Genomic DNA, 20,827 nt, shown 5'->3' with positions numbered 1-20,827 from the left:
TCTCATATTCTGCAATGTAAACCTCGTGAGAGCCCTTTTACCGTAGAGGGGAAAAAAGCTCCAGACGGGGAATGTTTGCACCAGCTTTTGTCACCCAGGAGTTCTGTGTGGCTGGAGCCATCGCCTCCTCGTCCACAGCCTTGTCACCAGCCCCCAGCAGTCCTCTTTCGGTTTTGACTTCTTTCTTGTGAAATTATATGTGTGAGATTCATCCATACAGAGCTAGTTGCTGTATAATATTCTACTTTATGAATATGTCATAATTTATCTAGTCTAGTGTTGATAGATATTTGAGTATTTTGCAATTTGGGGTTGTTATGGACACTGCCGCTGTGAACATTCTATACCATGTCTTTTGATGAACATGTGTATATGTTTCTATTGGACAGATACCCAGGAGTAGAATTGCTAAGGCAGAGGGTATACATACGTTTAGTTTGAATAAAATAGGAGAAGTGTTTACTTCTTAGTCTCCAGGCCAGGGATTCTTAAGCTCAGCAACAGGGGAATTTTGGAGGCTGTTTTGTGCCGTGTTGGATGTTTATGTTGTCCTGTGCATTGTAGGGTTGTTGTCCTGTGCATTCTCTGACCTCTAGATCAGTGGTCCCCAACCTCTGAGATCTAATGCCTGATGATATGAGGTAGAGCTGACATAATAATAGAAATAAAGTGCGAAATAAATATGATGCACTTGAACTCATGGAAAAACTGTCTTCCATGAAACTGCTCCCTTGTGCCAAAAAGGCTGGAGACCGCTGCTCTATATGCCTTCTGGCCTAGTTGTGACAATCAAAGATATATCCAGACATTGCCAGATGTTCCAATATCCCCTGCTTTAGCCTGTGAGCGCTGTGAGGACAGAGACCTTTCCTCTGTTTATTCACCACCATCTCTCCAGGACCTGGCAAGCAGAGATATTTATTATGTTGAAAACTTCTGTTACTGTTTACAAAACAGCCTTGGGTGGGGGCGTCTTCCGAGAAAAGTTGCTGGCTAGAGCAGGGCAGTGCCAGGCACAGGCTGTGACTGCATAGAGCAGGTCCAGGTGATGCAGGGCAGGGACTAAGGCAGCCCGGGCCCATCTCCATCAATGTGCACTTTCAGGGACTGGCCCGTGGTCAAGGCCTAGGGCATCCTCCCTGATGATACCATCTTCCCCGGCAGGCGTGGGGTCCTGCATCTGCATGAGAGCAGTGGGATTCATGACATTGGCCTGCCCCAGTGGCAGCTTTTGCTCTGTCTGATCGTCGTTGTCATCGTCCTGTTTTTTAGCCTCTGGAAAGGAGTGAAGACATCAGGAAAGGTAATGTCTTTGTTTCTCTTTTAGTTGGGAGGTTGGCCTCAAAAAAAAAAAAAAAAAAAATGTTTTTTCCTACCTATAATTCAGGTAGTTGGTGAAAAGAAGAGGTGATGCTAGAAGAACAAAGTCTGAGTTTTCACTCCAGCTCTGCCACCAGCTTGCTGGAGACCTCGGATGAATCCCTTCCCTTTCCTAAGCCCCAGGCTCCCCAACAGTAGGGTGAGGGGGTGCGAGTGGATCAGGTTTCTTCACACTTTCCCACCAAAGCTTCCCTAATAGCAGAGACCAGGGAATGAGGACACCCAAAGCCCAAAGCAACCTATTGACATGTATTTGATAAATCTTAAATTCTGGGGAACTAAAATTGCATGCCAGCGTTTCAGCCTTCTCTAGAATGGTTCGAATATAACCATTTCCTTCACTATAAAATTGATCATTCTCACCCCTGAATTTTTGAGTAAAAGAGAATGCTCTAGAAGATATCTGGATGAATCCTGGGGCATCCTCTGACACAGTGCTGAGTGCTCACAAGAGTTTAGGTTTCCTGGGGAGAGGAGTACAGAGTCAGATGACCTAGGACAGCTTGCCAGAGTTGGTGTTCTGACTTAGGTGACACTGCTCCCCATAGCCAGCCCCTCAGGGTGGAGTATAATCAGGACATCGCCCACATTGATTCTGAGCCTGAGAAACATCATGAGAACAACAACTCCATTTGGATCCCATGGGTCTATGTAGAGCTTGACTGTATTACAGAGGCTGTAGCTGGGAAATATTCTATCCAGTGTTTTGGTTAGTTATTGCTGTGTAATAAAAGAGCTCAAGATTTCATGATGTAAAAATAACAATCATTTTATTGTCTGTCATAGTTCCTTGAGTTGACTGGGCTCAACAAGACGGTTCTTTTTCTCCATATGATATTGCTTGGGCTACATGTCTGGGGGCATGACTGGGCTGGAACCTTTAAGATGGCACATACTCATTGAGGGCAGTTGGTACTGGTTAGGAGCTCAACTAGAGCTGTCAACCAGAGCACCTTGGGTTGTTTCCACATAGTTTTGCTGTGTGGCTTAGGCTTCTCACAGCATAGTGGCTGAGTTCCAAGAGCATGTTCCAAGGAAACAAACCCTAATGTGCAAGCAGCTCTTCCAGTCTCTCTTTACGTAATGCTTGCTATTGTCCCAGGGGCCAAAATAAGTCTTGTGGTAAAGCCCAGAGTCAATGTGGACACACAGAGTGTGTGTTCATTGGGAGTTACAAGGCAACAACCTATCACAATCAGGCAGCCTGAATTTATGAGAAGCTTCATTAGGCAACTGATTTTGGAAAGTGGGGTGCATCAGGGATCTCTCTGGTTCTCCTAGAGTCTTGGTTAAGTCACAGATAGCAAAGATGGCGGCAAGGTACCAGCAGCGAATGGGAATGAAGTTTGTCAAGAAGAGCTTGACGTGGAACTTCCTCCTAGAATGCTGGAGACATGGTATCTGCTCCAAGGAAGAACCCAAATGAAGACCAGGGCTTGGAGGATTTCTAAGATAGAGCAGAACCAGGATTGGACCACAACCATCCCAATGCCTGACACATAGTAGGTCTTCAGTAAATATTTATTGAAGAACTAATGAGGGAAGAAGGGAAGGTAGGAAGAAGGGTAGGTGGGTAAATGAGTTTGGGGAACCTCACTAAGTGTTCTTTTGAATTCACTTCAACTTTTTAAGCATTTATGGATACCTACTATGTGCCAAGCTTGGTGCTAGTACTAGTGATGCAAGAGTAAATAAGACAGATTCAATTGATTGTAGTATTACAGACAGGTGTAGGTCAATCACATTCGTTCTTGCATCCCCATCCAGGGACACATGTGTGTCCCCATTTCAAAACACACTAATAGTCACAAACTATACATATTGTTACAGATCTTGCTTTTTTAAAAACTTAACTTTCTTTACCTTGAAGATAATTTTTCAACAGGTAGTCAGATTGCACTTTGAGATACAAACTTTGGGTTTTTCAACTGTCATTAAATCAATTTAGGGGGTCACCACAGTTTTTCAAAGTGAAATTGTCTAGATAATAACAGTGTACATTGCCTGTAGTAAAGTAAGAGCTGTCTTGTGGAATTTGTGATTCAGTTATAGCAATCCATGTGTCTTAATATATAAGGTTTTTCGTACCATGGTTCTTATGGTCCAAAAAGCTGCAATAGTGGCAGAAGGAAGTTCATCAAACTGAGAGGGTCTGCAAAGACCATGTAGAAGGTGGCATCTGGGATAGAACTCAAAGGACAAGGGCAGGTGGAGATGGAGCAGAAGGAAGGCGTTGCCAATAGAAGGAACTGCAAGCGAAGCCACAGAAGCCCCAGGCTAGCCTCATCCAGCCTCTTTGTGCCTCTCCTGGGGGTCGGGAGCAGGGCTCTTCTGGCCTCTGCAGACAACAGAGCTGCAGGAGGTGTATGAGCTTTACTGCTGCTGCCAGCCTGAGTGAGGGGCCACCATGCACTTCTAATTTTGCACCCCCAAATTAAGTTTCCTATTGCCTTCTCTGAAGGGGTACAGCCTGCCCCATCTGGTTTAGCACTTGGCTGAAGCAGGCAGGAGTTATTTATGAGGGGACCAATGCTAAAGAGAAAAGGAGTGGAGCTGAGCATGCTCCATTCCTTTGTACAAAGGCACATTCAGAGGAGGACTCATCCCCTCCCCTGAGGAGTGTAGTGAGGGGCCTGGTAGGGCAGAGGTGTTGCCCTAGGAAGCCCCACCTCAGATGAAGATAAGTCACCCAAAGTCCCCACCCACATTTTGCTTAAGTCCTCCAGTGTTCTGGCAGCTGAGCAGGCAAGGGGTCCTGCAGTCCATGGGGAGGGGCTTTCTAGAATAAGGAGCTTCACACAGGACACTGGTGTGCTCTTTGTTTTTATACTTTGGCTCATGAGAAAACCACAAGTGTTGCTTATTTCTTCCCAGACTACATCTAGAACAGGACACGGACCTTCTCTTAGCAGGCTGCCCCAGCCACAGAGCTGGCCTGGGATGAATTGCAAATGTTCACACTTTCTGTTTTGGCTGGTGAAGGCTCTGTTTGGCAAGTTGCATGACTTCACAGCTGGCACCTGGGATGGCGAGGGGCGGGTACAGTCTGATTCAGGGAACGGGGTTACCGCAGACCACACACTCTGTGACCCTGGCCCACTGACCACCGCAGGGTGGAGGTTGGAAGTTTGAGTCAGGAGTCAGTTAGCCCCCAGGGTGTCAGGTAAGCGTGTCAAACACAGTGCTATTTGCTGCCCTGGAGTCCTGTCTGCCTCCTCCAACTCGTAGTCCTTGGCTGAACCAACCTTAGCAACTACAAGCCTGTACCGAACATCTAAATGCTGACCTAGAAGGTTCTCCAAAACCGTCTACTCCAGGTGCTTGTACAAATGGGGAAGCTGAGGCCAAGAGATGGGCAGGGTTTCATAGGAGTCTGGACAGAAAAGGCTTGAACCTGGGGTTCAAACATACAGTAGCATGAAGGGTTAAGAACACAGCTTTGTGGTCAGATGACCTGTGTTGAAGTCCAGACACCATCATTCCCTACTGGTTGACCTCAGAATGAATGATGCCCCCTAAGCTTCAGTGTCCTCACCTGCAAAGTGAGGCCCATTAATGGTCCTGCCAGCCTCCAGGGCAGTTGGGAGGATGGGATGAGAGGTCCTCGGTGCTGTGCTAGCAGATGAAAATTGCTTCATAAATGTTCCTCATCTGTCTTTGTTCCCTGAAACCTGGGAGAGCTTTTTAAAAAAAAAAAAAAAAATTTTTTTTTAATATATATTTATTTATTTGGCTATGCCAAGTCTTAATTGCAGCATGCAAGATCCTTAGTTGCAGCTTTGTACTCTTAGTTACGGCAGCATGTGAGATCTAGTTTCCCAACCAGGGATCGAACTCATGCTGCACTGGGAGCATGGAGTCTTAGCCGCTGAACCACCAGGCAAGTGCCAGGGGGAGCTTTTAAAGCATGGAGTGCAGGATCTATCCCAGACCAATGGAGTCTGAACTTTGACATTTTTAATCTATACTTCCCCCCAGAGTATTCTCATGTATAGTCAGGGGTGAGAAGGAACAAAGAGGAAGCCACACAAACTTCTCCTCTCCCCACTTCTCTGTTTCTTCATCTTGGGCAAGATGGGCAAGTGTCTCTTCTTAGTCTGGGGACAGCCTCTTCCCTTACAGGTTTCTGGACAGGGCAGTTTGTATTTTCCCTAAATTGTATTTGCCCAAAAGAAAGAACAGCTATGGATGGGACTTTCTGCCCAACCACATTCCTCCTTGGGCAGTGAGCTTAGGAGGATATGCTTGAATGAAGGTAAACAAGACAGAGAGAGAGGAGGGACAATGGAGGACATAAAGGTGGGGGTGCCTAGTTCTACCTGGGGGTCAGTACAGGCAGCTTGTAGAAGAGGAGGTCTTGGCCCCTACGAGAACCTAGTCTTCATTCTCACTGCCCTTAGCTTCCTTGGTGGCAGCACCTCCGGTGTGCTGACTTTCTTGCTAGGTGCAGCCTTGGTCTGTCCACTCTGTCCTGGAGTGCCCCGGGTCTGACCTAGTGATGGAGCCTTTAGCATGTGCACTGTGGGAAGGAGGTGGGGGGAGGGTGTGACCACCTCCCTCACCCCAGCCCTGCACCACGCGGGCAGCAGAGCCAGGCTCTCACGGCGAGCTTGTCCACTGCCAGGTTGTGTGGATCACGGCCACGCTGCCTTACCTCGTGCTGTTCGTGCTCCTGGTCCATGGCATCACGCTGCCCGGCGCCTCCAACGGCATCAACGCCTACCTGCACATCGACTTCTACCGCCTAAAAGAGGCCACGGTCAGTGCCCAACGACCACTCACCCTTGGGCCAGGGTGAGGAGGGTTCTCAGTGCTCTATGTGGCCTGGGATGGATCCTCCCCACTCTGAGTGGCAGCATCTCCATCTGACCAAAGACCAGTTTCATCTGCACCCAACAGTATCCGTGAGCCTGTCCAGCTCTGAGGATCTGGGATCTGTGGTTCTATAAGTAGCTTTTGCAGACCCCCTCTTTTCAAAGACAGCACTATCTTGTCCTGGGTTCTTATCCCTGCCCAGTGTCATGGCCCCCTAACCCACTCCAACACCCCAGACCTATTTCTACTCTGGTCTCCAACCCTGGCCTCTGGTACCGTCTGTCCTGCCCAGAGATTGTCATGCAGGTGGGGTGAATTTTGAGCGGAGTCCAAAACAGTGGGGTGAGGCCAGGAGCAGAGACACCTTGGAGGTTCATAGGGCCTTGAGCATCTTCAGATCACAGCTGAGATGATTTCCAACCTCCTGCCTCATGTACACCTCAGTGACAGCACCTCAACGTGTTCCCCTCAGAATTCCCAAAGATGTCCCCATACTCTTTTTGAACCCACAATATCCTGGCAGGGAGGACCAACAGAGGTTTAGGAGGGACACAGCTTCCATTGTCCAGGCATACTTCAGTGTTATAACCCAATAACCAAGAGAAAAACCTGCTTCCTTAGTAATTGCCAGAAAAATAACAGCATAAGAAACAAATCAGCCTTGTAAATTGTGAAGCAAGTCAGAGTTCTATCTGTTCTGCACTGTTTACCTATCTTAAATCTTTCCAACAGTAGAAATAGCCTGAGTACCATCTGAAGGAGCGGCTCTGTCTTCCTCCATCAGATGGCTTCTCTTGTTACACCCTCTGCTTACAAAGTGGGGAGATGACAGAAGTCTCATAGCTCTGATGGTGGCTTAGTCCTGGTGAGCTAGGTAAAATTATCCCCATTGTACAGATGAGGAAATTGACCAGGGCTAGAACATGAGGCTGAGCAATTGGAGAATCTCAGATCTCCAGGCTTCCAGCCATGCAATTTCGTCATCCATCAGATGAGGGAAGTAAGCCCCATTGATCACCAAGGACTCCTCATTCTCTGTGGGTTGGTAGAAGCTACTAGGAATCGTAACTCCTTCCTGAAGCTGTTCTCTCCATAATACCTGAGATAGTCTTAACCCTTTGCCCTTGCCACATCCACTTTCTAGCCTGGAACATTTAGTTTATTAACTTTCAGTTTTTAACTTTCTTTGAAAATCAAAATATCAAATTGAGCCAGTGAGTTCCTCCAGGGTGAGCTTACACATGACCACCCAAGGCTGGATGATGCCAGAGAGACCCCAGCCTCTCTCCACAGGGATTTTGTACAGGCTGTTGGGGAGCAGGAGTTGTGTGACTGCCCATCTCTGGCTAGATCTCATCTCCTGGGTCTAAGAGCATCCCTGGGGCTTCTCAGCCCATCTGAAGCAGTGAGGTAGTCCAATTCTCTGGGAGCAGAGAGTGATGCCTTTATCTGCCCATTTCAGGTATGGATTGATGCTGCAACACAGATATTCTTTTCCTTGGGGGCTGGATTTGGAGTCTTGATTGCATTTGCTAGTTACAACAAATTTGACAATAACTGCTACAGGTAAGATCCTTCCTGGGATTCCAGAAAGCTCTAAATCCTGGGGACCCTCACAGGGGTGGGAGAGAGGGTTCTGGTCTGGAACAAGTCAGATTTTCTTCTTGGGTTTCTTTCCCTGTGAGATGAAGCAGAGTAAAGATCATCCTGGATGTTCTATGAACTCTGACATGGCCTATGGGGATCCTGGTGAACATATGTCGCTTCAGGACACTTCTTAAACAGTGCAAGCTGAGGAACTGGATAGTTGAGGCCACTAACCCTGGGAAGTCATGGGAGTGCATAGCTGTGACAGAGGGACGCTGTGTGGCTTTCAGAGCAGCCAGCACTGCCTGTCTGTCCATCTGATGCCTGGGGCGGGGGGTGGCAGACAAGGGCGGAACATCCAGGCTGGTTGCTTGAGGGGTGAGGGCCCTGGCAGGGTCAGAACTTAAGACCACATGGAAGAATAAGACGTCTACTCAGGGTAGGAGAGTCATTAGACGGTGCTTAGATCAGCTGGCTCTGTAAGCATTTAATGCTGCCTCCTGCAGGCCCAGTGCTTCAGACAGGGGCACAGATGGGGCTGCTTCCTCACTCTCTGTCAAAGGCTTAAGACAGAATCCCTGGTACAAGACCAAGCAGGATGAATGCATGCCAGTGGGACAGGCTATGGGGAGGCTAAGGAAATGGGGCAATCAGCCCTCTGATAGAGGATCAATGAGAGCATAGAGGGTGCATTTGAGGCGAGCCTTGGCAGAGAGTTAGGGTTGGGATAGGCAGACATGGAGTGGGTAGATCACAAACAGCATGAGCAGAGCTGGGAGAGGTGATATGTTTGTGAACCAGCAAGTTGACTGGCTTGCTCAGAGAGTGTGTGTTAGAGAGTCCCATGAAAGAAGGCTGGGAAGAAAGTGAGGTCATCTTAGCAAAGCTCTTAAATGCCTGGGTGAGAAGTTGAGAGGCACTGGGGAGCCATGGAAAGTTTGTTGAAGAAGGAGACTGGTGATTCAGTCTCCCAACAAGAGTTTGATATCAGTTGCTGGTACCAAAGTGTTTTATCCAGCAGTTGTTGACCTATTTCCTACATCTACAGGCTCTGACCCAGGGATGATGGGGCACTGGGGTCTTTGTGGCATCAGGCCAACTGAAGAGGGGGATGGCATTTGAAGCCGTGGATTCCATAGATGGTCCATGAGCAGGGTTGTGGAGAGTCAGACAACTTGAACTAACAGTACTGCTTTTCCCCAGGGATGCCCTGTTGACCAGCACCATCAACTGTGTCACCAGCTTCATCTCCGGGTTTGCCATCTTCTCCATCCTTGGTTACATGGCCCATGAACACAAGGTCAACATTGAGGATGTTGCCACTGAAGGTGGGTGGGTAGTCCTGCCCACTGAGAAGGAAGGGGCTGAGAAACTGACCTCTTCCTCAGCTGTGCAGTTCTCCTGTGGCTGCAGGACCGAGGGGAGCTGGACATGAGGCTTTGCCTGCTGCTGCTGGAAGGACTTTCTTTGAGGCCGTCAGTAGAAATTCCAGGCAGAATCTTCTGAATCAGGCCAGGCCAGATAGGTTTTTGGAGCACCCACTCTGTACCAGCCCCTGGGCTAAGCACTTGACATATCTTGGTTTAGTTCTGGCAGTGCTTCCAGGCAAGTCTTAATAGACCCACCTTAAAGATTATAAAGCTGAAATTCAGTCTATTAAAGTTGTTCCAGGTCACCCAGCTAGTGAGTCATGGTGCCAGCATTTGAGCCCTGACCAGTCCTACAATAGAGCTTATGCTTCCCCACTGCTTCTCATATTCTTTTTCTTTTCCTTCTCATATTCTTACGGCCACAGAGAGGCTGAGACTTGGGGAGGGGTTGCCTCTGATGAACTATGAAAACTCACAAAGTTTTGAGAGTAAGAGGATCCCTCACGAGGTGTAGGAGGTGGGGTTTGAGACCCATTGCCTGTAGCTGTCCAGGAGAGGTACTGCTCTCTGGCTTGGCTGTTTAAGGTCAACCTCCTTGACACACGTGTACCTGCTTAGCCACTCAGTCGTGTCTGACTCTTTGGGACCCCATGGACTGTAGCCCACCAGGCTCCTTTGTCGATGGAATTCTCCAGGCAAGAATACTGGAGTGGATTGCTATTTCCTTCTCCAGAGGATCTTTCTAACCCAGGGATCGAACCCTTGGCATACTGGTGATATGAAACTGATATCAAACTCCTGGGAAATCAAGTCACCAGCCTCCTTCTTCAACAAATTTTCCATGGCTCCCAAGCACCTCTCAGCTTCTCACCTATGCATGATTCAAGAGCTTTGTTAAGATGACGCCACCTTCTTTCCAGCCTTATTTTGGAGCTGGCTTCATCAGTCATATTTATTTATTTACTTTCTTGGCCTCACCACATGGCATATGGGTTCTTAGTTCCCCAACTAGGTATCGAACCCACAACCCTTTCATTGGAAGTGCAGCGTCTTAACCACTGGACTGCCAGAGAAGTCCCTGTCCATCATCTTTAGAACCTTGGTTTGCTCTATCCACACATGACTGACCAAATATGATGGGGCTGGACTGGGGCTTATTGGGTCTCAAAATGCTCCCCTGTCATCTGCAGCTCAGACCCACAGCCCCAGCCATTGATGAGGTCCTTGATGTTTCTTCCAGGAGCTGGCCTAGTCTTCATCCTCTACCCAGAAGCCATTTCTACCCTCTCGGGATCCACATTCTGGGCCATCGTGTTCTTCATCATGCTCCTGGCTCTGGGAATTGACAGCTCGGTAAGTGACCTTGTTCAGGATACCATCCGCCCAAAGACACCACTAGACTCTGACCCTCCCTCCCAAAACACGCACACACTACTAAGTCTCAAGTTTTCCCCCATACAAACCCCTGATTAGTAGTTATTTCCAGAAGGCCCTATTTAAATGCAAACAAAGAAATCAGTACTCAGAAAGGCAATGCTGATGACATGTGTGCTCACTTGTGTCCAACTCTTTGCAACTCCATGGACTGTAGCCTGCCAGGTTCCTCTGTCCACGGAATTCTCCAGGCAAGAATACTGGAGTGGATTGCTGTGCCCTCCTCCATGGGATCTTCCCGACCCAGGGGTCGAACTGGCATTTCTTGCATCTCCTGCATCTCCAGCCTTTGCAGGCGGGTTTTCTTTTTATCACTGAGCCACCTGCCAGGAACCAGAAGAAACCCCCTTGGCATTGTGGAAATTTATATTAGAAGGGACCTGGGATAAACCAGCCTAGTACTCTCCTTTTACAGATGGGGAAACTGAATTCAGAGTTTTGTAACTCCTGTTCTCTCACCAACCATTCTTCCCATGGTATTTCATCAGCATCCATTCAGGCTGAGTGAGTGAACAGGAGTCAAGTCCCTGTTGATAAAGGGGAGATAAGAATTAACTCTTGGTCCCCTCTCACATGGTTTCTGAGTTCTGAGCTTGATTGACAACAGGGCAGAAGTGGGGTGAGAGGATAGGGAGAAAGCCGAACCTGCCGATTTCTCTAGAAATCTGTTGGGGTGCGTGAGTCCAGGGCTGCTGGGAGGTCCGAGGGAGCCGGGGACCTGAGACCAGGGACTTAAAAAATTTACACAGCCTTAAAGTTGATAATTATAGTCTATTTGGCGAATCTTCTAAGGACTTCAAGCCTGGGAGGCAGCCTATCAGATTGCTCTGAGGCTGCTCTGAAGAGGTAAGGTAGGAGCTGGGAAATAAAGGAGTTTTGCAACAAAAACCAGGTGGTCAGTGTTAGCTGAAGAAAACCAAACATCTCAAGTTAACAAATTTAGTGCTTTTCTTTAAGGGAAAGATGCAAGAGTCTGGGCTCACTGAAATCATTTCTTTAATATGTACCTTAGCCATCTAGGGCCAGTATCCTGTTTTTTCCCATCCTGAGTCCCCTCAGGGTGTACCTTTGGTTGGGAGCTGATGGCTGGAGCATCCTTTGTTTGCTGACATGGCGGGCCACAATTTTCATTCACTCTGCATCCCACCCTGCCCGGTCCCCTCCAGATGGGAGGCATGGAGGCAGTCATCACGGGCCTGGCTGATGACTTCCAGGTTCTGAAGCGACACCGGAAACTCTTCACGTTTGCTGTCTCCTTTGGAACCTTCCTTCTGGCTCTGTTTTGCATAACCAAGGTGAGGGGGGCTTGGCTCTGGGTCACATGGGGCTTGTGAGGCCGCATTTCAATCCAGCCAGATATTCCCAGACTTGAAGCAGAGGGTAGGACTAGGGGGACCATGGCAGTACCTGGTATCCTGAACTCTGTGGTCCAGTCCTCTAGGATTATATCCCATTGTCGCCTGTCCCCTCTAAGCCTGAGGAGATCCAGGCAAGCCTGCTTATTGATTTGGGGGTGGGGGGCAGCAAAGGGCCATTTTAAACTGTCAGCTGAAAAAAAGTGCACAACCTGAAAGTTGAGAATTAGGTTTTATTTGGTGAATCAAACTGAGGACTTAGCCTGAAAGTGTTAGTTGCTCAGTTGTGTCTGACTCTTTGTGACCCCATGGACTGTTGCCCGCCAGGCTCCTCTTTTCCTTGGAATTCTCCAGGCAGAAATACTGGAGCAGGTAGCCATTCCTTTCTCCAGGGTATCTTCACAACCCAGGGATCGAACCAGGGTCTCCTGCACTGCAGACAGATTCTTTACCATCTGAACACCAAGGAAGCCCTAAGCCTGGCACAGCATCTCAGATAGCTCTGAGGGGCTGTTCTGACGAGGTCAGGGAGGAGCCAGGATGATTTCGGATGCATGCAGCAGTAAGCAGTAGCTTGCAATAAGCAGTGGCTGGAAACAAGACCTTAGTTCCCTGACTAGAAACAAGCCCTGGTTGCCTGGGTGGAAACAAGGAATCCTAACCATTAGACCATAGGTGCCGGTGCCTAGAATCTCTGTCCCTAGTCCTTGTCTGCCTTGTAAGGAAAAATCAGACAAGGAGACAGAAGGTACAGAGGAAAGTAAAGTATGTATTAGAAAAGCAGAGTGGATGTGGAAAGATGCATGCATGAACTCAGAGTTGCTAGAGTCGCACCTTTGGAAAGTTTAAATCGTTGTTAAAGGGGAAGTCTTCCAGGTCTTTATCTTCTTGGCCAGTCATCTTGCTTTGACCACCCCCCCCACACACACACACATGGCTAATTTACCTCAGGACCCTTCCCTGGATGTGCACACATTTCTCAGTCAAGATGGACTTCATCACAGAGGCATATGGAGGGGGTCTGGCATTATTATGGTCTGGCATTCCGTGCATTTTTTATCCCAAGAAGCCTTTTGCACATGTGTAGTGTCTCCCTGGCCCAAGGATGGAAAACTTACGACCTCTTGATCTCTTAACAGGGTTTAGCCCCTCTCTGTTCATGCCAGTGAAGTACTCAATGTCCAGTTAACCACCGTATTCCTACTGTCATATCGAAGTGCGGATCTCAAAATGTAGGCAGGCCTTTGGTCCTAAACATGTAGCCCAGAGCCCATTAGTCTCTTGCTTCAGGAAATGTAAACACAGGGCTGGTAGTGAGTGTCTGGCCTGGAGCCTGTCTTTTTATCACCCCAGTAAGTGTGAACAGGGGGCCAGTTGTAAATGTCAAACCTGGAGCCCATCTATCTCCTGCTTCAAGAATATATGAGTTCTTGCAACAAAGAACAAGGAAGTCAGAATATCAAAAGATTGCTGTTAAAGAAAACCAGACATCTCAAGTTAAGGAGTTTAGTGCTTTTCTGTGTATAGGAAGATGCAAGAGTCTGGGCTCATTGAAATCATTCCTTCAATATACGCCTCTGCTATCTGGGGCCGGTATCCACACTTCCTCATGCCGAGTGCCCCACGGGGTGACTGCAGCAGTTGGTTGCTGTTTGGCAGGCATCCTGTTTGTATCCTGAATTCCCTCAGGGCTCACCTTCAGGGCAGCTATAAGGTGATGGCTTGATGGCTGCAGCATCAGCCATCATGGCTTACATGGCCATGTTACTTACATGGCAGGCAACACTTTTTCATTGATAAAATCCATCTTGCTTTTTTTCTTAATACTGATTTATTTACTTATTTGGCTGTACCGCGTCTTCGTTGTGGCACGTAGGATCTTCGATCTTCTGAGGCATGTGAGATCTTTTCGCTGTGTCATGCAGGATTCAGTTCCCTGACCAGGGTTCGAACCCAGGCCCCCTGCACTGGGAGCACCAGAGAGGTCCCCCAGCTTGCTTTTTACTGGCTGAAGTCCCCACCCTCAGACCCAGTGACCCCAGAAGATCTTTGTTAGAATACGTAGCAGCAGGACAGTATCACCCTAAACCTCATTACTTGAGTATGGGGTAGGGGTGGGTTCTGAGTGAGTCAGACAGGGGAGAGCTCAATTTGATGGATGTAACAGTTGATCGCCATTTCTAGCCATGGGCCTCAGGCTCTCTCTGTCCACGCCCCAGGGTGGAATATATGTGCTGACTCTGCTGGACACGTTTGCGGCGGGGACCTCCATTCTTTTTGCTGTGCTCATGGAAGCCATTGGCGTCTCCTGGTTTTATGGTAGGTGCTGGGCCCTGAGTGTGTGTGGAAAAGCCTCAGCCCCCTGGGCTTCCGGAGACTTTTCACCTGGACAGGCAAAGGGGCTTTCCATCGCCAGGGCTGTCACTGGCTGATCCCAGAGTTGTGTAAGTGGTTTATATTGGTCCTAGCTCTCAACTCATCTTTGCATGAACACCCTTTAACAAGAGGCGGCAAAGGCCCCAGAGGCATCAGTGTCAGCTGTTAAGAGAGGAATTCGGAGGAAGCTGCTGCTCCCTGAGCCATGCCATTCATTCTAGAGTAGGGCTGCCAGATTTGGTCAATCCAGGATATAAGACGCCTTGTTAAACTTGAATTTCAGATAATGGGTAATTTTTTTTAGCATATGTCCCAAATGCTGCATGAAATTACTTAAACTAAAATTTAAATTGTTGTCTCTGAAAATCAAATGCAACTGAGTGTCCTGCATTTTCTCTGGCAACCTTATTCTGGAGCTGAACGGGGAGAACTTGGTAGAAAATGAAATGTGTTGTCATTCGCTTTTTCCCCGTGCATGCCTGCTAAGTCGCTTCAGTTGTGTCCGACTCGTTGCAATCCTACAGACTTTAGCCCACTAGGCTCCTTTGTCTGTGGGATTCTCCAGGCAAGAATACTGAAGTGGGTTGTCATGCCTTCCTCCAGGGGATCTTTCTGAACGAAGGATTGAACCCGCGTCTCTTATGTCTCCTGCACTGGCAGGCGGGTTCTTTACCTCTAGTGCCGCAGGGGAAGCCCCCAGTGTGTCACAATTAATGTGTTTATCCTGTTCTCACTCTTTTCTGCTCATCAGAAAGAGTCTGGTCTCTTCTACCAGATTAAAGTTGGGGGAGCCTCTGTATCCACAGTCATCATTGTTTTAAGATTCAGGAAGCAAGAGGAAAGAGCTGGGCTTTGGGGTCAGGCCACCCTGGCTGTGTAACAGGGACAAGTCCCCTCCCCAAGTCCTGGTTTTCCTTCTGAAAAGTCAGTTGGGGTTACTCATACAAGGGGACGCTACCCTTGAGTGTGTTCTCACCTGTTCTGAACCAGCCAAGTGCCCATCCCCAGGTCTGCTATGAGCCAGGGTACCCCTGCTTGCCCCAGCTTTCTGCTCTCCACCTGGGGGCAGACCCTCCAGGGAGGCAGCAGAGGGGAGTGGGTAGCCCCGGGCTCTGTAGGGGCCACAGTGACAGGCCTGTCCTATATGTGCGCAGGTGTGGACAGGTTCAGCAATGACATCCAACAGATGATGGGGTTCAAGCCCGGCCTATACTGGAGACTCTGCTGGAAGTTTGTCAGCCCTGCCTTCCTCCTGGTGTGTAGTGTGTGGTGGGAGCATCCTGGGGTGAGGGTGGAGGTGGGAATCTTTGCTTCTAAGGGGAGGAGGTTGGGATGCAGGGACCTGCTCAGGAGGCTCCGCCTGCCCTGTTGATTCCAAAGAGGCTTCCATGTGAGCAGGGTGTCCAGCCTGGAGCCAGGTCTGGGGCTGAGGCTGTGTGTGCCGCCCCTCAGTGCAGCTCCAGGGTCACCTTTCTAGTCTTCTTCTATTTGTATTGCTCCTGTTTCTTTGTCTGCTTTTGGTTATCCATCCTTCCTTGAATCCTTTCTCTCTCTTTCCCTCCATCCTTATTGTCTCCATCCCCTGCATCCATCTCATGCACTGGTCCTCACTTCTCTCTGGTCCCTCTCTACATCTCTCCCTCCCTCCCACCTCCTCCCCTCTCTCTCCTTGTCTCTCTTCTCTCTCATCCTTGTATCCTTTCCCCCCAGTTTGTGGTGGTTGTGAGTATCATCAATTTCAAGCCACTTACTTATGATGACTACATCTTCCCACTCTGGGCCAACTGGGTCGGATGGGGCGTCGCGGGCTCCTCCATGGTTCTGGTGCCCGCCTACGTCGTCTACAAGTTCTTCAGCACCCGGGGCTCCATTCGAGAGGTGAGCTCTGGACCAGCCCAGGGCAGAGTAGGGGACAGCTGGGCAGGGTGGGGGACAGCAGGGGAGTGGGGGACAGCAGGGGAGAGTGAGGACAGCAGGAGAAGGGGCATCCCAAGTCATTCCTGCTGGGGTGAGAGAGACAGGGAGGAAAGGGAGGAGATGTATGTGTGATTGTGGTTGATTCACACGGTTGTATGGTGGAAACCAACACAACATTGTAAAAATTAAAAAAAAAAAACACACAACAAAAAAAAGAATATGAGAAAAGAATATATACACACACACACACACACACACACACACACATAGCTGAGTCACTTTGCTGTATAGCAGAAACTTGCATAGCATTGTAAATCAACTGTACTTCAATAAATTTTTAAAAAAGAGAGACACACAGGACACAGACTCTAGAGTCAGACAGACCCACTGTGTTGACCATATTATTTACCCCCAAGCCTCAGGCTCCACTTTTGTAACCTGGGATAATCATGTGGACCTTGAGAGGTGAAAGGGAATGCTTAGCCCAGCGCCTGGCACACTGTCAATCGCCACCACATGATACCTGCTACTATGTCGTCTGTCATATGTAGTGTGCTCCCACTCTGTTCCTACCATTGTCATCATGATGAGCTCAGCCCTCCAGTCCCCTAAGGAGGAATTAGTCTGCATGAACTGTGCCCACTCCTGTGTCCCATGTCCTAAGATTTGTCATGACCCCAGATGTCCCCCACTCTCCCCATCTATACTCACCATGACCTTGTATTTTGGATTTTACCTGCCTTTTTCCTAAACCTGATACCTGATCAGCTTAACCAGAGATTTCCAAAGTACATTTCTTCTTTGAGCTGTGTGCATTACAGATACATATATTTAGGATCAGTATTTGGGAACCAGAGACTTTTAACTGAAATTATGTCCACCCTATTCTTCGGTTAAGTGCCCTTTCTTTATAAATAATGCTGATAATCTTTTCCTTGTGTCCCTCTGATTTCATTCCTTCTTTATCCACTGTCTTTACTCATACTTACTGAGAATCTGTACAGGGCAGACCGTATTCTCAGCACTAGACACACTCCCCTGGGCTCACGTTCTCTTGAAAGGACAGATACATACAGGAGGACATTAAAAGAGTGAGCCGTACAGGAACACCCCCACCCCTTTGTGACATGTCTTCTGTTCATGAAATCCTACAGTCCGGGAATTTCTGGGCCACTGGGAGGACCGTGTTCAGTCAGTTCATCCCAGACGTGGAACCAGGACCTACTTTGAGTTTTTATTCTTTACGCTTTGAGGTCCCCCCACCTAGTGATCAGACATTGATTCCAGACACATTCCCTGAGTCCACCCTGTGTCTAGCCTCCTAAGAAGGTGGCCCCGGTCCCCAGGCAGGACTGAGGTTCTGTCCCTGTTTTCTCACTGTGCTCTGAGCTTGTCTGCAGCACTGCCTCTGGTTGTGGTTGTAAAATTGTCTGTGTGTGTGTTCAGTGTCAGCCCCTTCCATGAGCTGTAAGCTCCCTGAAAGCAGAGTGTGTGGGTGTCCTTCAGCCCTGGACCCCCAGGGCTGAGGCCAGTGTGTGACAGCAGTCATTGGCTCAGTAAGCACTCACCGAATGCATATCTCAAAGCAAACTGACCAGCTCCATAAACCAGGGTGGAGAGTGTCTTGTACAAACCTCTCCTGCTGTCCATGTGGGCCTGCAGGGACAAGCAGCAGGTGGTCCTGATGTGGGGTGTGCTCCTGGCTGCTGGAAGGGTGTCCCTGGGCCAAGCTGAGGCCTCCTCCACTTCTCCATCCTCACAGAGACTGGCCTATGGCATAACTCCAGAGAGCGAGCATCACCTGGTGGCCCAGAGGGACATCAGGCAGTTCCAAGTAGGTGCAGCTTGGACCATTCTGGCGGGGGCTGCGGGGTGGGGGCCCACTGCTCCCTGCTGTGCTAAGGCAGGACCACACACCATGCACGCCAGAAAACCCAGAACACTGTGGGCTATAGCCCCTGGGGCTGTGATATTAAGAACGGAGGAAAAGGGGCCACTACCAGCTTCCACCTGCTCGTCTGCTCCTTGGTCCTGAGGTACCAGATGCCCCAATTTCCTCAGCTCTGTTCTCCCTCTTTGAATTGTGACTGTGGAGTATCCCCAGATTAGGTTGAGGCTTGCTTATCTTGAAGGAAGCACTGTAAGTACATCAGTAACTTGGTGATCTAAGTCCTACTCTTTTCCCCTTCAAAATGTGGGGGTGGGGGTTGGGGAGTTTCCCTGTGACTCCCCTGCTTCAGACTGACTGTGTGACTTTGCAAAGCCTCCTTTCTGGGTCTCGGTGAAAGTTATAATTTAATTTTTTCTGTTTTATTTTATTTATTTTTGGCTGTGCTCAGTCTTCATTGCTGTGCGGGCTTTCTCTAGTTGCGGCGAGTGGGGGCTGCTCTCTGGTTGGGGCACTCGGGTTTCTCATTGCGGTGGCTTTTCTTGTTGCAGAGCACGGGCTTCAGTTCCAGCATGTGGGCTATAGATCTCGGTAGTCGTGGCGCATGGGCATAGTTGTCCCGCAGCATGTGGAATCTTCCCAGACTAGGGATTAAACCCATGTCCCCTGCTTTGGCAGGTGGATTCTTAACACTGGACAGACCACCAGGGAAGTCCCCATGTGACAATTAGGGAATCCTCCTAGGTGTTCTCCAAGTCTTTGAAGGAAGCAGCTGTGTTTTCTGCCCCCTCTGTGTATCCTACTGTCTTTCTCAGCAGCCCTCGTCCCTCGGTCCCTGCCCGCCCTGAACCTGGCCTTGCTGTCTCTCTCTGCAGTTGCAACACTGGCTGGCCATCTGAACCTGGCCCCGACGAGGAACCCTGCAGCGCCAACGTTCAGGTCAAAGGCCACCCCGGACACTGTCTTGGGATTCCTCTCCGACCCCCTCTTCCTCTTTTCCAAGTTACCACTGATTTAGTGACCTGGTTTTCTTTCACCTTCTGTTCACCTGGCCTGAGGGCTGTGGGCTTTTGGATTGCTAAGCCTTGTGGGAGAAGAGGAGAGGAGGGAACAGGAAAAAATGACTTCTATTGAACCTCTTTAGTTTCGAGGAAGTCTCCCCCGGTTGTGGAAGCCAGCTGGGGCTGAGGTCTGTGTCTCAGGCAGAACTCCCTACTGTGCTGGCTGGTACTTTGGGCCACAGAAGAAATCTTCAGTCCACCAAATCAGACAGAAGATGTTGCTTTTTTGGTCAGACACCGTAAAAACCAAAACGCGAATAAGCAGCCAGGCTGAGTTTGCGGGGCAAGGGAATGGCACATAGATCTTACCTCTCTCGTTTGTCCTGGTCAGTGCTGGACCTTGATCAGGGAGCTTTGGGGATATTTGTCGCTGTTATGAAGTCTGTGGATAGAAGCTCTGGGGGAATCATGAGCATAAATCTTCATGGTTTTCACTGCGGTTGACCTGGGTTTGATTTGTGGGTGTTCTGGAACATTCTTCTGGCTTCTGTTGCTCAGAGGGCCCAGAGCTGTGGGTGTCATAGTAAGTGGCTTCTGCATAGGAACCAGATGAGTCTATAGAGGCCACACGCAGGTCTTGCTCTGTTAGGGACATGAGGCCCAGAGAGCTACCTGTGGCTCCTGGGACCTTCCTCGGGGACTCGGGATAGGAAGCCAGCAAGGCCAGCTTCGTGTCTCCACTACAGGATCCTCTGCTGTCCTCACAGAGCCAGGTCAGTGTCCAAAGGCCATCTGACAGAAATCTGTTTCTGTGTTGTTCACAGATACCTTCAAAGCCTTTCTGTGGGAATCCCACCCAGTGTGGACCAGGGGTTCTTGAGTGATGGGGAGTGGGCCCTGAAAACTCCCTTTGTCTCTCTTCATGAGGGCAGCATGGAACCCAGGACATAGCGCCCCGGTCACTCAAGTTGAGGTCACTCATCATATTCTGAGCTGATGGAGCAAGTTGGTTGTTGCAAAGAATTTCTGGGTTGATTTCTGATACACACTCATGAGTACTGCCCTCTGGTGGTGCTTGCTGGTTAGTTTTGGCTCATTCAAAGAGATGATGTATAGCTTGGTTAGTCAGTGGCATCTATTTGGAATTTGTTTTGGAAATCTAGACCTGTGGGTTCTTGTTCTGACTGTGAGAGGCCCTGTTGCAGAATCTTGGGGGAAAAGACGAGGCCACGTCATTTTCACTGGGAGTACAGAGTGACACATACCCCAAAGGTGCTTTAGGGAAAGTGGGGCGGGGAGGGGGAGAGGGCGGCAGTCACTGAGCCTGACCTACTAATTGCGGAGTCTGTGGGAGATGGTTACCTGGGGGCTGGCTGGGGCCAGGGGAATGGTTTTCTCTCAGAGTCAGAGCTCTGTTGAGTCAGGCTCCTTATGTCATTCTTTAAAGTGGGAAACTCAGGAGACTTTGGATATTTTCATATAAAAAAGTCCAGTTAAAAATCTGAGACAACCCAAGTAGCAGGTGTCTTAGACCCTGAAAAAGGTACAGCCTGGAAGCACCCAACAGAGTGGAATAAACAGGTGTGGGAATGAGAGCAGGGTGACCCGTGCCTGATGGTTATCTGGTCCCACCTGTGGCTCTGAATCTGCCTCTGAAGGGTAATTCCTCCCTAGGTATGACCCTTTTTTTTTTATATAAAGCAC

At 49.1% G+C, this 20,827-nt stretch overlaps 1 protein-coding gene across 1 annotated transcript in view; it reads left to right on the top strand.

Annotated features, from left to right (window-relative positions):
• The window catches only part of SLC6A2 (solute carrier family 6 member 2), a 37,648-nt gene extending 18,627 nt beyond the window's left edge, over positions 1 to 19,021 (top strand). Inside the window, exons 4-14 of the mRNA XM_081514211.1 lie at positions 1,165 to 1,303; positions 6,005 to 6,139; positions 7,658 to 7,761; positions 8,986 to 9,110; positions 10,393 to 10,505; positions 11,753 to 11,881; positions 14,161 to 14,260; positions 15,472 to 15,572; positions 16,028 to 16,195; positions 17,997 to 18,068; positions 18,998 to 19,021. Coding sequence (XP_081370337.1) covers positions 1,165 to 1,303; positions 6,005 to 6,139; positions 7,658 to 7,761; positions 8,986 to 9,110; positions 10,393 to 10,505; positions 11,753 to 11,881; positions 14,161 to 14,260; positions 15,472 to 15,572; positions 16,028 to 16,195; positions 17,997 to 18,068; positions 18,998 to 19,021 — 1,210 coding nt within the window. The remainder of the gene's footprint in view (positions 1 to 1,164; positions 1,304 to 6,004; positions 6,140 to 7,657; positions 7,762 to 8,985; positions 9,111 to 10,392; positions 10,506 to 11,752; positions 11,882 to 14,160; positions 14,261 to 15,471; positions 15,573 to 16,027; positions 16,196 to 17,996; positions 18,069 to 18,997) is intronic.
• The last annotated feature ends 1,806 nt before the right edge of the window (positions 19,022 to 20,827 follow it).

Source organism: Giraffa tippelskirchi, chromosome 7, assembly GCF_054371585.1.
Source record: "Giraffa tippelskirchi isolate mGirTip1 chromosome 7, T2T-mGirTip1v1.2.pri, whole genome shotgun sequence".
Taxonomy (NCBI): Eukaryota; Metazoa; Chordata; class Mammalia; order Artiodactyla; family Giraffidae; genus Giraffa; species Giraffa tippelskirchi.
Note: the sequence above shows the minus strand (reverse complement) of the source record. Positions and strands in the feature narration are given on the sequence as shown.